This window comes from Podarcis melisellensis (assembly GCF_964234715.1).
Source record: "Podarcis melisellensis genome assembly, chromosome: 7".
NCBI lineage: Eukaryota > Metazoa > Chordata > Lepidosauria > Squamata > Lacertidae > Podarcis > Podarcis melisellensis.
This window is the reverse complement of record NC_138539.1, coordinates 38,749,208-38,762,005: the sequence shown is the minus strand read 5'-3', so window position 1 is coordinate 38,762,005 and position 12,798 is coordinate 38,749,208. Positions and strand designations below refer to the sequence as shown.

Below are 12,798 nucleotides of genomic sequence, written 5' to 3'. Positions count from 1 at the left end.
CTAGAGCTAAAACTTTTACGTATGCATGTGCAACACTATTTGGCAAATGGTTTCAGATGAGCCAGTGTAGTGTGATGGTTCGAGTGCTGGACTACTCCTTAACTGTGAAGCTCCCTGGGTGTCCTTGAGCCAGTCACAGTCTTGCATTAGAGCGTTGAAGAAAAAAAGGTTAGGAAAACTTACTTTTTTTTTTACAGTGCAATCCCAGTACATATCTACTCAAAAGTAAGAATTCAGTGAGATTTAAGTTTGGGTTTATAGCCTTAACTCCAAAATTAAGCCTCTATAAATAATACCATTAGCACTACTTACTATTTCATTTAGTACAAAGACACTGGAACTGTATCACATATAATTTACTGTAAATGTAAACAAACCCCATAAAACCTTAGTTTTCAGTAAAGCGACTATGCAGAGGTAGCTTCTTACTGAGGAGTCTAATGGCAAACCTACTGTGTAAGTTTCAGCTTAATATCATCTATGGACTGCAGGTAATTTGAATATGCATTTTCAAACTTGAAAAGCAGCTTTTGGTAAGAATATGTGCAATCTTCCAAATTTGCCATTATGGCAGCCCAGCCTTGGTGCTGAAGATGTTCATCATGGACTAGGCCTTCACAGAAGGAACAAAGTTTCTTGGCAATCTCATACATTTCCTGTACAAAAACAACATAAACATTAACGTGTTAGCGCTCCGAACATACATATCAACTTGTTGCAAAACATGATGCAAAAAACTCTGACATTTTCAAGTTAAGATATATGAAACACTAAAAAGCATTTATTAGATATTCCTTAGGAGGAAAATGATTCACTGGTGCAAAGACAAGATGTGCAGTAGAAGGCCCTACAAAAGGAATCTGAGTGAGGGTAGTTGTCCTGGAAGGCTCAGAACAACACAGGCTCAAATGCCTCACCCCCTGCAGATCACTCGTCTGCCTTTTTTAACTAACAAGGTGATATGCTGTGCAGTTTCCAAAGCCAGCCAACACATAGGCACTGCACGTTTTGTTAACATGCAAGAAAGCATCTAGGAAGAGCAAGAGAAAAATCTCCTCCAGCTTATGCTCCATCTTTTTTATTCCCAAATCCTGGCTAGGTGCCAATAAGCACTTCCTACCTACTTCCAGGCTGTGTAAAACTCCCAAGATCCTCTCTGATTGGCCCTCATCAGTACATCAACAACACCCAGTACTATTTTTCCACACCATGTGAATCAGGTGTGGCGGTGCTGAAGTGAGCTGGATAAGGGTCAATAAACTAAGTTTGACTCCTGCTATGATGTTAGTTCTGGGTAAGCACCTGTCCCTTGGAATGCACTTCCAGCCAACATCAGATAGGCACCTATTACATTGGAATTTAGGCATCTGTCAAAAATCTATTCACTTCTGTCCAAGGGGTGATCCACCAATGTTGATGTATTCATCAGTTGATGTATTAGTCAGATATACTAATTACAGATATACCTGTAATATATTTTGTATTTGTTTTACGAATGAAATTTTATTCACTTCATGCTGTTGATCGCGATATTTCCCCCCCTAATGTTGGTGGCATAAAATTTTTGGAAATAAAACCAACTAACTTCATTAAATATGATAAATTATCCTCTTTTCAAAGAGCTCAGGGTCACTGAATAAAGGTGACCAGCAGCAGGCTCAGGACAAACTAGCAAGAAGAAGTACATTTTCCTATAGTAAATGAAGTTTATGAAATTCATTGTCACAGAATATCATGAATGCTAGGGTTAAATAAATGAAGGCAGGACAAATTGCTTTGTTCAGAGGTAGCATACCTTTGATTACTAGCTGTTAGGGAGAAACATGATATGGCTATGAAGGAGCATAGGAAGCTCCACCAGACTATTTGTCCATCTAACCCAGTAGTTACTTTGACTGGGAGAGGCTGCCCAGGATTTCAGAAAGAGTTTTCCCAACCTCCTGCTAGCTGATCTTTTAACTGAAGATTCCACACATTTAACCTGGAATCTTCTGCAGAAGCTGAGCTATCAAATCACCCTTATAGATCACATGCTACTTGTTAAGCTTCTTTGAAACATCTGGCTGACCACTTTTTGATGCACTTTTGATACTGGATCCCACAGTATCAAAGGATTCATCCACCCAATCAAGGCAAAATGAAATCTGTTCTTAACAAACCATCTAAAATACCTAATTGTAATCATATTTATTCTGTAAGATTTATATGCCAACTTTTAAAAAAAGCCTCAAAGCATTTTACAGAAAGTTATGAAAACCCATGTAGTTTTCATGCAACACACATATCTATTTGCACTTCCATAAACAGCATAAAGTGCATTTGCATCAGAAACACCACTTTTATTGCAAACATGTTGGTGGTCTTCCGTTCAAAAAAATGTAATTTTGAAAAATACTCAAGAGAAAATGGTACTAACTAAAGGTAGGTGCAAATGCAATGTTTTCTGGGCATTTACCAAGATTCTAAAAAGTTCTAAAACAGACTATGGGATCACACATTTCTGTTTCATGCCACAATCCCTTCCTTATTCCACACCTGTTCACCCTGTCATACCATACCATTATCATTACTTTATCATTACTTCTAACCTCCTACAAACAGAGGACATTTCAAAACTTGTTTACAGACTCCTGGATTAATCCAGTATGTCAAAATCCAAAAGATACTATTCCATCCCCACAAAATGAAACAGAAGAGTACCAAAAGTAAAACTTTGTACCATGAAAGCAGCAACATGTCCAGCTAGCTTCAATTTGAGAGAGTTTACTGAGTGCTCAATGCTTTAACACAGCCCAATTGTTAAAGGGTCTGAAACTGCTTACCACAGCAAGCTGTGTCCGTGAAGCTACCGTGTGAAAAACTGCAGGCATCATAAGAGATTCTTCCACTTTTAATTCCATCTCATTTTCTGCTGAAAATGTTGTTTTTGGAATAGCTGGAGGACGTTCACACAAGATCATTTCTTTGTTGAAGAGAAAAATTGGGTTTGTATCCTGTGTTAAGATAATAAGTATTACTTTCTTCTCCTTCCAGACTTTTTTTTAAAAAAATGAAATAATGGAAAGAGAAGTGAATATTTACCGTTCCAGCACTATAACTACAGACTTTCCTGTCAGCTGCCATACACTCTCCTCCATTGACAACCAATACTTGATGTTGAATAGCGATCTTGTATTTAGTTTGGATAGCTTGTTTAAGGTCTGCCACACTGATTAAAATAACAAAAGAAAGTTTCAGTATCTTCCACAGATCCTTAAGAATTATACATTTACAGAGTACTCTAAATGTTAAAGACTTAATATAGATAATGCCAATGATAGAGGCTGGGAGTAGCAACTGCCCTTTGTCAATCCATCACTAATGGCATTTTATAAGAGAAACCATCCCAACTGTTTAAGGACAGAACAGGCAACTTAAGTTGGTCCTGCTGCAGGGACCATGCCATATATCCAGCACAAGCTCTCTTAATTTAGAGTGACTGGCAAAGGAGGAAGGATCTCAAACAAGGACGAAGGGGGTGAGCTCCAGCAAGGTTCGTGTAATGGAACAAAAACCACATTAATAAGAGAGTATTTATTAAATTCTCTAAATGTCTCAGAAAAGCTGGAACACTAAAGGTTCATTCTAATAGCAGTTTTGCTTTAACTCTCACTCCCAAACAAAACATATACTGTGAATCAAGAAATGGCTTTGCTACGAACATTCCAGCAACAGACTCCTCACAGAAGACCAGAAGGATTTACTTACTTCTGTACGGCAAGTTCTGTGTCAAAGGTAAGGGTGGTTCCAGTGTTGACCAGAAATACATATAACTTCATGGTGACTTCTTTAGGATCCAGAAGTTTATAGCTTCAACTCTGTGATTATTATTTAAAAGCTGAAAAGAAACCCAAATATCAGCTTAATAATAACACATAAAAATTATTTTCAATCTAAAGGTTTTCAGTGTCAACACTTGAGGCACATTCATAGTAGGAAATCCTAACATATAGCTATGAACTGATGCTGCAGCAGTTCCAAGGACGTAAGAGAATCATTCCATTACAGCATATTATGTGTGGTAGCCTTTAGCAGGGGTTGATTTGCTTTGCGACATTTTGGGGAAGGTCAGAAGCAACTGTGTCAGTGACCACCCCATGGCTATTAGTAACCAAGGTATTATGGTAACATGATACAGGGTATCACTGTATTAGTAGTCTATTCTGCCTCTTTCAACCATCTCTTGCATACATGCCCTCCCCCCCAAAAAAATCCTAAACACAAGAACTAACTCAGATCCCAATAATTGTATGTCCTCCTGGGACATGCAGGTGACATAATTTCAGAGTACACCCACTGAAATTAACATACCCAAGCTGGTCTCATCCACCCATTTCAATGAGTCTTCTCTAGAGGAGGACTAACACTGGATACAACCCCATGTGTGTGGTACCCTAGGAGACTGACACTCCATAACATCCTGAGAATTCCAAATTTTTCACACATACTTTTTCATGATTTTTTGCAAAGGAACTAGGAAACAGGCTGCTTTACTAGCCTACTGTATAAAGGTAATCTGTACATTTATTCCTTCACTCACTTTCACCTCTAGCCCCAACCATCACTGGCAACAAAGGTTCTGTACCCAGATAGGCTATATTTTTAAGACTTTAGGGAATTGTTTACATAACTGCTAGAATTACTTCAATGCCTGGATGGTCAGGAGGAATCATTATAATATATTAATTAAAAGAGCAAAACCCGGCAACTTTAATTTGTTTATGATGACACCAATCACTTAGAACCAAATTCTCAAAAAAACAAAAACAAAAAACCTGTAGCAAATAATTTGTTAGGAGTTTAAACTTGAAATGTTTGCTCTCTGGGATGAAACAGTTACCTTCAGGCACTGCATGGAGGTTCCACAGTCTTTAACAGCTGGGTTGCAAAACCACCTATTTTCCTCATTTGACTTTGGCAAGAGAATGAAGTTTCTATTAAACACAGAGCATCAAAGACCTAAAAAGTAATGGGGGGTGAGAGAGAATGAAGGGTGAATATTTGTGCAACAGGAAGCAAGTTAACAATGACTATTCAAATGTTCACAACAATGCTGCACTTCAAAAACTACTATTAAAGCACTTTTTTCATGCCAATTGTATACTTCGTACTAAACAGAACAAAAAACAAAATTGCCATAGAAGGTTTACAATAAACATTAGGCGGGGAAAACTAGGTGATTGTAGAGAAAAGAAATGTGAGACTGATTAATTCTGAAAAACCTCATTTAAATTATTTCTGTACGGCATGAACACAACAATTTCATCTAAGCTGAAACAGAAAACTCAGACTCATGAATACCACCACATATCTATGATAGTAATTTGGTGTATAGTGGGATAGCTCAGTCAGTAGAGCATGCAACTCTTAATCTCAGCTCCATGGGTTTGAGCTCCACATTGGACAAAAGATTTCTGCATTGCAGGGGTTGAGGCTAGATGGCCCTTGGGGTCCAACTCTACAGTTCTATGATTTTAAGAAGGAGAAGGAGAAAAAGCAACTCTTCTGCAATTTACAAACGCTTCCCTGTCTAGTTGCCCAGAGGGGAGACTAAATTACCACCAGTGACCAGGCTTTGTTATTTACAACTGAACAAAGCAGAGACCTTAGTTGTCATCCTATCAGAACCACTGTGGGAAGAAAAACAAGTGCAATATACTTTGAGAGGCTTCGTTTGAAATGCAGTACAAATACTATATATTCTTGCCCTAAGTTCTGATGATGATACTGAGATGAACAAAAAAATCAGGGCACATCCAAACATAATCAGATTACAGGTTTATTATGAACGTTGCTTGGAGACTTTGAGTTGCATCCAATCAAACAAGTTTCTCTCTCCTTCAACCACATTCCACCCAACTCATTTCCATCGGTTCCCAGAGTTCCCTGGGAAGAAGCATCCAGCGTTAAACCACTGAAAGTGTAGCTTTGGGAAGCGAATGGGGTCTCCTAGCAACTCTCAGCACCCTTAACAAACTACTCTTCCCAAGATTCTTTGGGACTATTTAAAGTAGTATGTTTTAAATGTATAGTGTAGATGGGGCCTGAATCCTGAGCAGTGCCCTAAATCAGATCAAGGATGTGTTGCCAAGAAATTACAACTCTATCATATTCAACACGCACATGAGCAGAAAACTGCCTAGCAAGTCCAGCACAGTTATACTTCATTTCAGAAGAGGCAGCCCTCTAAATGGGAGATGATTTGTTTAAAGTAACTTGGTTTGGAGATATAACGAAGGCCCAGATCGTCCCAGAAAGCTTGGAGGTTATTCAAACCACTTTAATAAAAATCCAATAAAATAAGTACATAAAATAGAAAGGATAGGAAAGGAACAAATCCAAGAGACTATGTGGTTAAATGTCAAGAACACCGTAAACTGCAACGAGTCTTTTTTAGAAAAATGGAAGCACTGTTCAAAAGAGGTAAATTAACCAGACTGCTTACTGTGGCAAATACAAGTTGAAGCAAGCAAAAAAGATGAACAAGGGTATTAAAAAAAAAAACAACCACAAGCACTTAAGTTAAGATATTAAGTGCAGGAAACCAGTAAAGAGGCAGTAAGAACCTTGGATAGCAAATGGGTGAAAGAACTACTGTAAGAAGATTGGAGACTGCAGCAAAACAAAATGTGTTGTTTCCACTAGTTTTCATTGTAAAAAATGCTGATGAGAGCTCCACAGTCAAACCACTCCTTTTGGGGAAGAAAGAGCCATGCCAAATAAAGGTGCTAAGCAATCTCATTATAAAGCTAAATGTCACATTAGAAGTTTAACAGATCACTGGAACAAGATAGCATTCATCCAAGACAGGGATAGACAAACTTGGCCCTCCAGATGTTTTGGGACTACAACTCCCATCATCCCTATCTAACAGGACCAGAGGTCAGGGATGATGGGAGTTGTAGTCCCAAACATTTGGAGGGCCGAGTTTGTCTATGCCAGAGCCAAGACTTCTTTACAAACTCAAATGTGAAAAGTGCCAAAATTTCACAAAGAATCCAACTTATTAAAACCAGAATCAGAGGGTTAGAAGGCTATCAGTGTAATTAATCCCAGTATTTAAAGGGAATCTAGCAAATTACAGACCAGTAGGCCTAAGTGACGTTTTAAGTAATTAGAAGAAAGCATGATTAAAGCTAGGACATTAAAACACCTAAAAGCATAAGCCTTGTTGAAGACAAGTCAGCATGGCTTCTTCAAAGAGCTTCTAACTTGCCACTTTTATTTCAGAGTGTCACAAGTATGTACATTGGGGTAATCAGCTAAATTTTATGTACCTGGAATGTCCGCAGAGCTTTTTATACACTATTCAAGTGCTTCTGAGCAAACTTAGCCAAGAAGCACGATCAAGGGGTAGTCTTACAGGTTGAAAACAGGTAAAAGGACAAAATGGCTAGAAGAGACATTTTTTTACAAGGAAGGAAAATAAGCAGTAAGGTCCTCCAAGGATTCCTTATGGGAGTGATTCATAAGTGAAATAAAAACAAAAAAACAAAATATTGGTTACAGCTTGTGGTTAGCAAGGAGAGAGTGTAACTCACAAATCCTGGTTTGATGTCAAACCATGGCTTAGCTCAACACAGGACAGCAGCAAAAAGGAGAAGAAAAGCAACTGCATACTCCTCTCTCAGAGCCCATATTTGGGCAGTTTCAGTAAGTAAGCTATCATTTCGCTTATTATGTTGTGTGGTCCAGGACAGTGTCTGTACCATTCTTACCAAGGGCGTGTCTAAACAGAAGCAAGAAAAACTCAAAGAAAACTGGAAAAATCCTAGGCACCAAAGTATTTTTAAGAGCTGGAGCCCAGGAATTTCATTACCCCCAACAGTAAAATATGAAATGTGCTATGAATATTGCTTTGCTGTGTGGAACACAAAAAACTCCATATATTCCAAAAAATAGTGTTGTTAGACAGGGTGGACGTGGGTGAATGCATAAGACTGGAGCTAGGAAACTAAATTCAAAATTGTGACTAGGCTATGAATATGTATTCATTGACCCCAAGCAAGTCACAACATTATCATCTGTGATCTTTGCCTGCATTTTGCAGACAACAACCTACATGCAAAACTGTTGTGAGGAGAGTTTGGAATGCTAATTCACTATAGAAAGTAAGTAAAGTAAGTATCTAGCCCTCCTAGAAAGAAAGTTATGAGGCAAAATGTCCAGTATGGTGTGGCCACCTTGTATATTTTTTCCTGGTACTGAGGAATGCTCCCATTTCTATTAGAAAACAACACTATCAGTGTGTGTGTAAAATTGATATTGTACAATCTCAACAATCAGGACTTCCCATGGTAAACATAAGGTTGTTGGGGGGGGTCACTGTTTCTCTAATTTAGTGTTATGCCATGCAGCCATTTTGCATTACAAGCAGCTATTTGGTGACTAGTGTCCCCAGAACTCTTAAAATTCAAACGCACCTGGTGGTCAAAAAAAGTTGGCAAACCCACACTATACAAATAAGGCATTCTATCAAGTAACAATTCACATTTGCATGGATTCTTAAGATTTATGGATACAATTTCTTCCCTCCCCCATGCCAACAGAGTTTAAATTCTTTAACAGTTCATTTACATGTCATCCCAAACTCTCCTACTGCAAACAGTAAACATATTTTAACATTAAAATGTTAAGCATCATGAAATTTCATAGATAACAACCATTATTTTAAAAATCACCAAAGCAGTTATGGATCAAGACAGATACATGTTGGATGAAAACATCTCTCCATCCATACTGAAATTAAACCAGTAGAGCAATCCTATACATCTACTTAGAAGTCAGTGTTGTGCTGGGATGTACCTTAGGAAAGTATATGTAGGGTTGCTCAACAAGACCCCCCATAAAGGAGACACACATAGGGTATCCTTGAAGATTCCTAATGAGAATCAAACCAGTAGAGAATACATAGAACAAAACACCTTACATGGAGCATTAGCTTCTCATAATGATATCCTGGAGCTGTTCAAAAACAAGTATATCACAAATTAAGGTGAAATACTTCACAACTATGATACCTATCTCCTGCCAACCTGGCAGTTCAAAAGCATGTCAAAGTGCAAGTAGATAAATACGTACCGCTCCAGCGGGAAGGTAAACGGCGTTTCCGTGCGCTGCTCTGGTTCGCCAGAAGCAGCTTAGTCATGCTGGCCACATGACCCAGAAGTTGTACGCCGGCTCCCTTGGCCTATAAAGCGAGATGAGCGCCGCAAGCCCAGAGTCGGTCATGACTGGACCTAATGGTCAGGGGTCCCTTTACCTTTACCTATAATACCTATACCCCTCTATCAGTACAGTTAATGTAAACTATGAGGCCAATGGAGTCTATAGCATGGCACAACTGTGAAACCATAATTTCATGCAGGCTATATCATTGTCTGGTGTGTTCCTGTATCATGGGAATACTTTAATACCAACATATTAAATACTTTCTACCTAAGCGCTAGACTAAAATGTCTGATCAATAAACTATAAGCACATAGGTACAAGCAAGGTCCTTCCCCTAAAAAATAAATAAATCCAAGAAATAGTTGAATGCAGCCCTTGCCCTATTAATACACCTAAGATTCACTAACTGCTAGTACTACAGCAGTAGTTGGTTATGTAACTGCTATGTACTGTTCTATGTTACATTAAGAAAGTACTGTGACAGGGAAATTTTCTTATGACAGTTCACATTAAATTCTTGATTTCCCAAATACATTGTAGGACTATTTGGCTTTACATAGTTCTATCCTTATTTCAGACATCATGATGTATCAATATATTGCTATGTTTAGCTGGTGGATGTATCATGGTGCTCAAAACCAGGTATTGCCCAGTCCTACTGTAGGTTTAAACTTAAATAAATATCTAATACTATATACAGGAAGAAAGATGATTGCTCTCTAAATAAAAAAAAAATTAAGTCCACACTGCCAATGACTTAAATATTTTGTCAACTAAACACAGTCTTACAAAAAGAAACACCAATCATTGGAACTCATGTGAACACCACACTATGCTTCACAGGTTCATAAAACTAAATTTAAAGAGTACAAATCAAACTCCCATCTCCTGCCAATGGGGTTTTGCAGAGCAGTGTAGCCACTGCCACAATGGAAGCCCTGCCACTCTCAGTGGACACAGTGGAAAGTGGGGACACAACAACTGGGCCTGACAGCACTGAGCAACAGCAGTCAGACAGCTTGCCACCTGCTCAGCAGAAGGTCTAAGAGGTGGGCAGAGGAACACCTCCACCTAATGCAACCCCCACTCAGCATAAAGAGGAGTGGGTGTTGGATTGCTCTGCTTGCTATTAACGCTGATTGGGAAGGCTATTATTCTTCACATTCTACATTTGGCAAAGACCTACAATGCACCTCAAAGCTTCAAAACTTAAGGACACAAAGAAATAGAAGCAAAGTTTGCAAAGCCAGCGTCTGAAGTTAGAAGCCAGTGTCCGAAGTTAAAAATAAAAGCAGTTGCAATGCTACTCACACTGACAGATGTTCCAATAGCTTTCACTTCACAGTAGAAAAATTAAACACTTTTTGTAGTATTCATGTTAAAAAAAAAGGATTACAGTGATTTACCCCACACCAACTTTTCATAACATGTTCAGCATAACCTACATATCACTTAAACCAATCTACTTTCACCTGACCCAGTGTCAATGAAATACATAATGGTGTCAATGAAATACAATGTTCTATAATGCTTATCTAACAAACAGCCATTTAATTGACCCAAACAATTTCATATTGTAACAGCATGTTTATGTGTATTTTGTCAACAAGCTCAAACCTACAACATAAGCGAAGCCTACAAAGAGGCAATTGCCTGGTTTTATGTGAATATCACCGAGTCAGTGACACCCACCCACACAAACAGTGAATTTGGGCCAAGCCCACCTAACTTAGAAGACCATTCCGACCCAATGTGACTTGGCATTCACACAGGGCCTTCAGCGCAAAAGGAGGGGGGGAGGGAAAGTTGGGTGTGGAGGAGATGGAGCAAAAAAACCCCCCAAAAAACTAGAAATCCTTCGCTAGCATCCGTGCGAATGAAGGCTTTAGGTAATGAGCCTGCTGTCCTGGGTGAGGAAAGAAGAAAACAAAACCACCCCAGCCACCCCCTCGGAGCACGCTGCCTCCTTTTTCGCAACAAGGTGCTGTGGGCGGGGCTGCGAGAAGCGCTGATGGGCTGAGTCATCCCCCCTCGGAGTTAACTTCAGGACGAGCCGGTCCCCCTTCCGAGCTACGCGGGCCAGAGGCGGGGAGGGAGACGGGGAGAGCCTCAGCTCTCAGCCCCCAAACCTCGAGGTTCTTCAGCCCACGGACGGAGATAACCCCCCGCCCCACCCCGACTGAGGGGGTGGCGGCGGCTCCGCCCTCGCAAGCCCACCCCCACCACGAAAAGAGGGTCCTCGCCCCTCCCCTGCCGAAGGGAGGAGAAGGAAGGCGGGCCTTGGTCGCCCCGGCGACAGCAGCAACTGCCGCGGCCGCCTCGCTCCCCCACCGCGCCCTTTTCCCGACGTACCCGAAGGAGAGCCAAACACCAGCGGCGGCGCCAGCGGCAGCAACAGCTGGGCGGCCCCGCGCACCATCCCGCGCCGGTGACCGGCGGCCGCGGAAGCTCCTCCTCCTCCTCCTCCCCTTCGCTGCGGCTCCACAGGGCAAGCTCAGGCGCCGCCGCCCGGAGGACAAGAGCGGGAGGGGAGGCGGCGGCGGCGGCGGGGCTCCCTGACAGGAACAGGGAGGGAGAGAGACGCGGAGGTGGCGCGCGGGGAAGGGAAGCCACACAGCCGGGGATTCCGGGCGCTCCTTCGCAGGGCCCCCCGCTCGCTTTACGCGCAGCCCTCGCCGCCGCTGTTTGTTATTGTCGTCACTCTCTTCCGCCGCGGTGCACGCTGGGTAAGGCACAAGCCGGAGGACCTGGAGCGGGGGGGGAGGGGGAGGAACCATAGAGAGAGGCGGTGACTCGGGGGATAGAGTGGCACGGAAACTTCCTCCTCCTCCTCGGCTAAGAAGGGGAGGTCCATATAGTTTCCCCTTCCAAATGCTGGAAGGGTCGGTTTTTGAAGAGGGAAATTGTCCCTCCTCACCTACCCCCAAAAAGAAGGAAAAGAAATGGGGAATTTACCAGGAGCAGAAGCGTAGTTGGGCGGTGACTCGACGTAAACGTCATGTGTTGTTGTCCATCTGAGGTTGTATTTATCCAATTTTGAGTCCTGCTAAAGAACAGGAGATTGTTTTTATGTCTTCAGAAAACTACAGGATTCAAAGATGATGCCCTTTCTTTTTCCCATGATTGTAAATGCCAATGTAGAAACCAAGGGTATAAGAAAGAGGAGGAAATTTTGTGGACAGGAAAAAATATGTTTACACTCCCCATTGCTACCATTCAGCAGTGAATATCTTCCTGTAAGACTAAGACCAGGACTGCAATTCTAACCCCGTTTAGCTGGGAGTAAGCTCCATTGAATTCAATGGTACAGTACTTGCTTCTAAATATATATGGTTAGGCTTGCAGCCTCAACAACAAGGGTCCCTGACCAAAGGGTCCACAATCTACGGCTACCAATTTAGTTGAATAAATTAGTGCTGTGCTGAGGCATGAGGTTACCTAATTAGAAATTAGGCCACTGTGAATAGTGGGTGTTGTTTTGTAGAGCTGAAGGTGCTATTATGTAACATTTGATCTATATTTTATTTTCCCTCAGCTTTCATTTAAAGAGAATGTAAAAGGATACTGTCTCTTTTGGTTAAAAATGAA

General features: G+C 41.0%; 1 protein-coding gene across 3 annotated transcripts in view; it reads right to left on the bottom strand.

The window, feature by feature from the left end:
- RB1CC1 (RB1 inducible coiled-coil 1) overlaps positions 1–11,929 on the bottom strand; it is a 47,797-nt gene extending 35,868 nt beyond the window's left edge. Inside the window, exons 1-6 of one of the 3 annotated variants that reach the window (XM_081917507.1) lie at positions 11,563–11,929; positions 4,880–4,998; positions 3,748–3,877; positions 3,082–3,208; positions 2,823–2,993; positions 454–656 (exon numbers count right to left, since the gene is read on the bottom strand). In XM_081917507.1, the coding sequence (XP_081773633.1) occupies positions 454–656; positions 2,823–2,993; positions 3,082–3,208; positions 3,748–3,818 (572 nt within the window). In that variant the 5' untranslated portion in view covers positions 3,819–3,877; positions 4,880–4,998; positions 11,563–11,929. Of the gene's footprint in view, positions 1–453; positions 657–2,822; positions 2,994–3,081; positions 3,209–3,747; positions 3,878–4,879; positions 4,999–10,521; positions 10,547–11,562 lie in introns of those variants that run through there. The other 2 variants (XM_081917509.1, XM_081917508.1) reach the window with 2 other exon arrangements.
- Between the last annotated feature and the right edge of the window lie 869 nt (positions 11,930–12,798).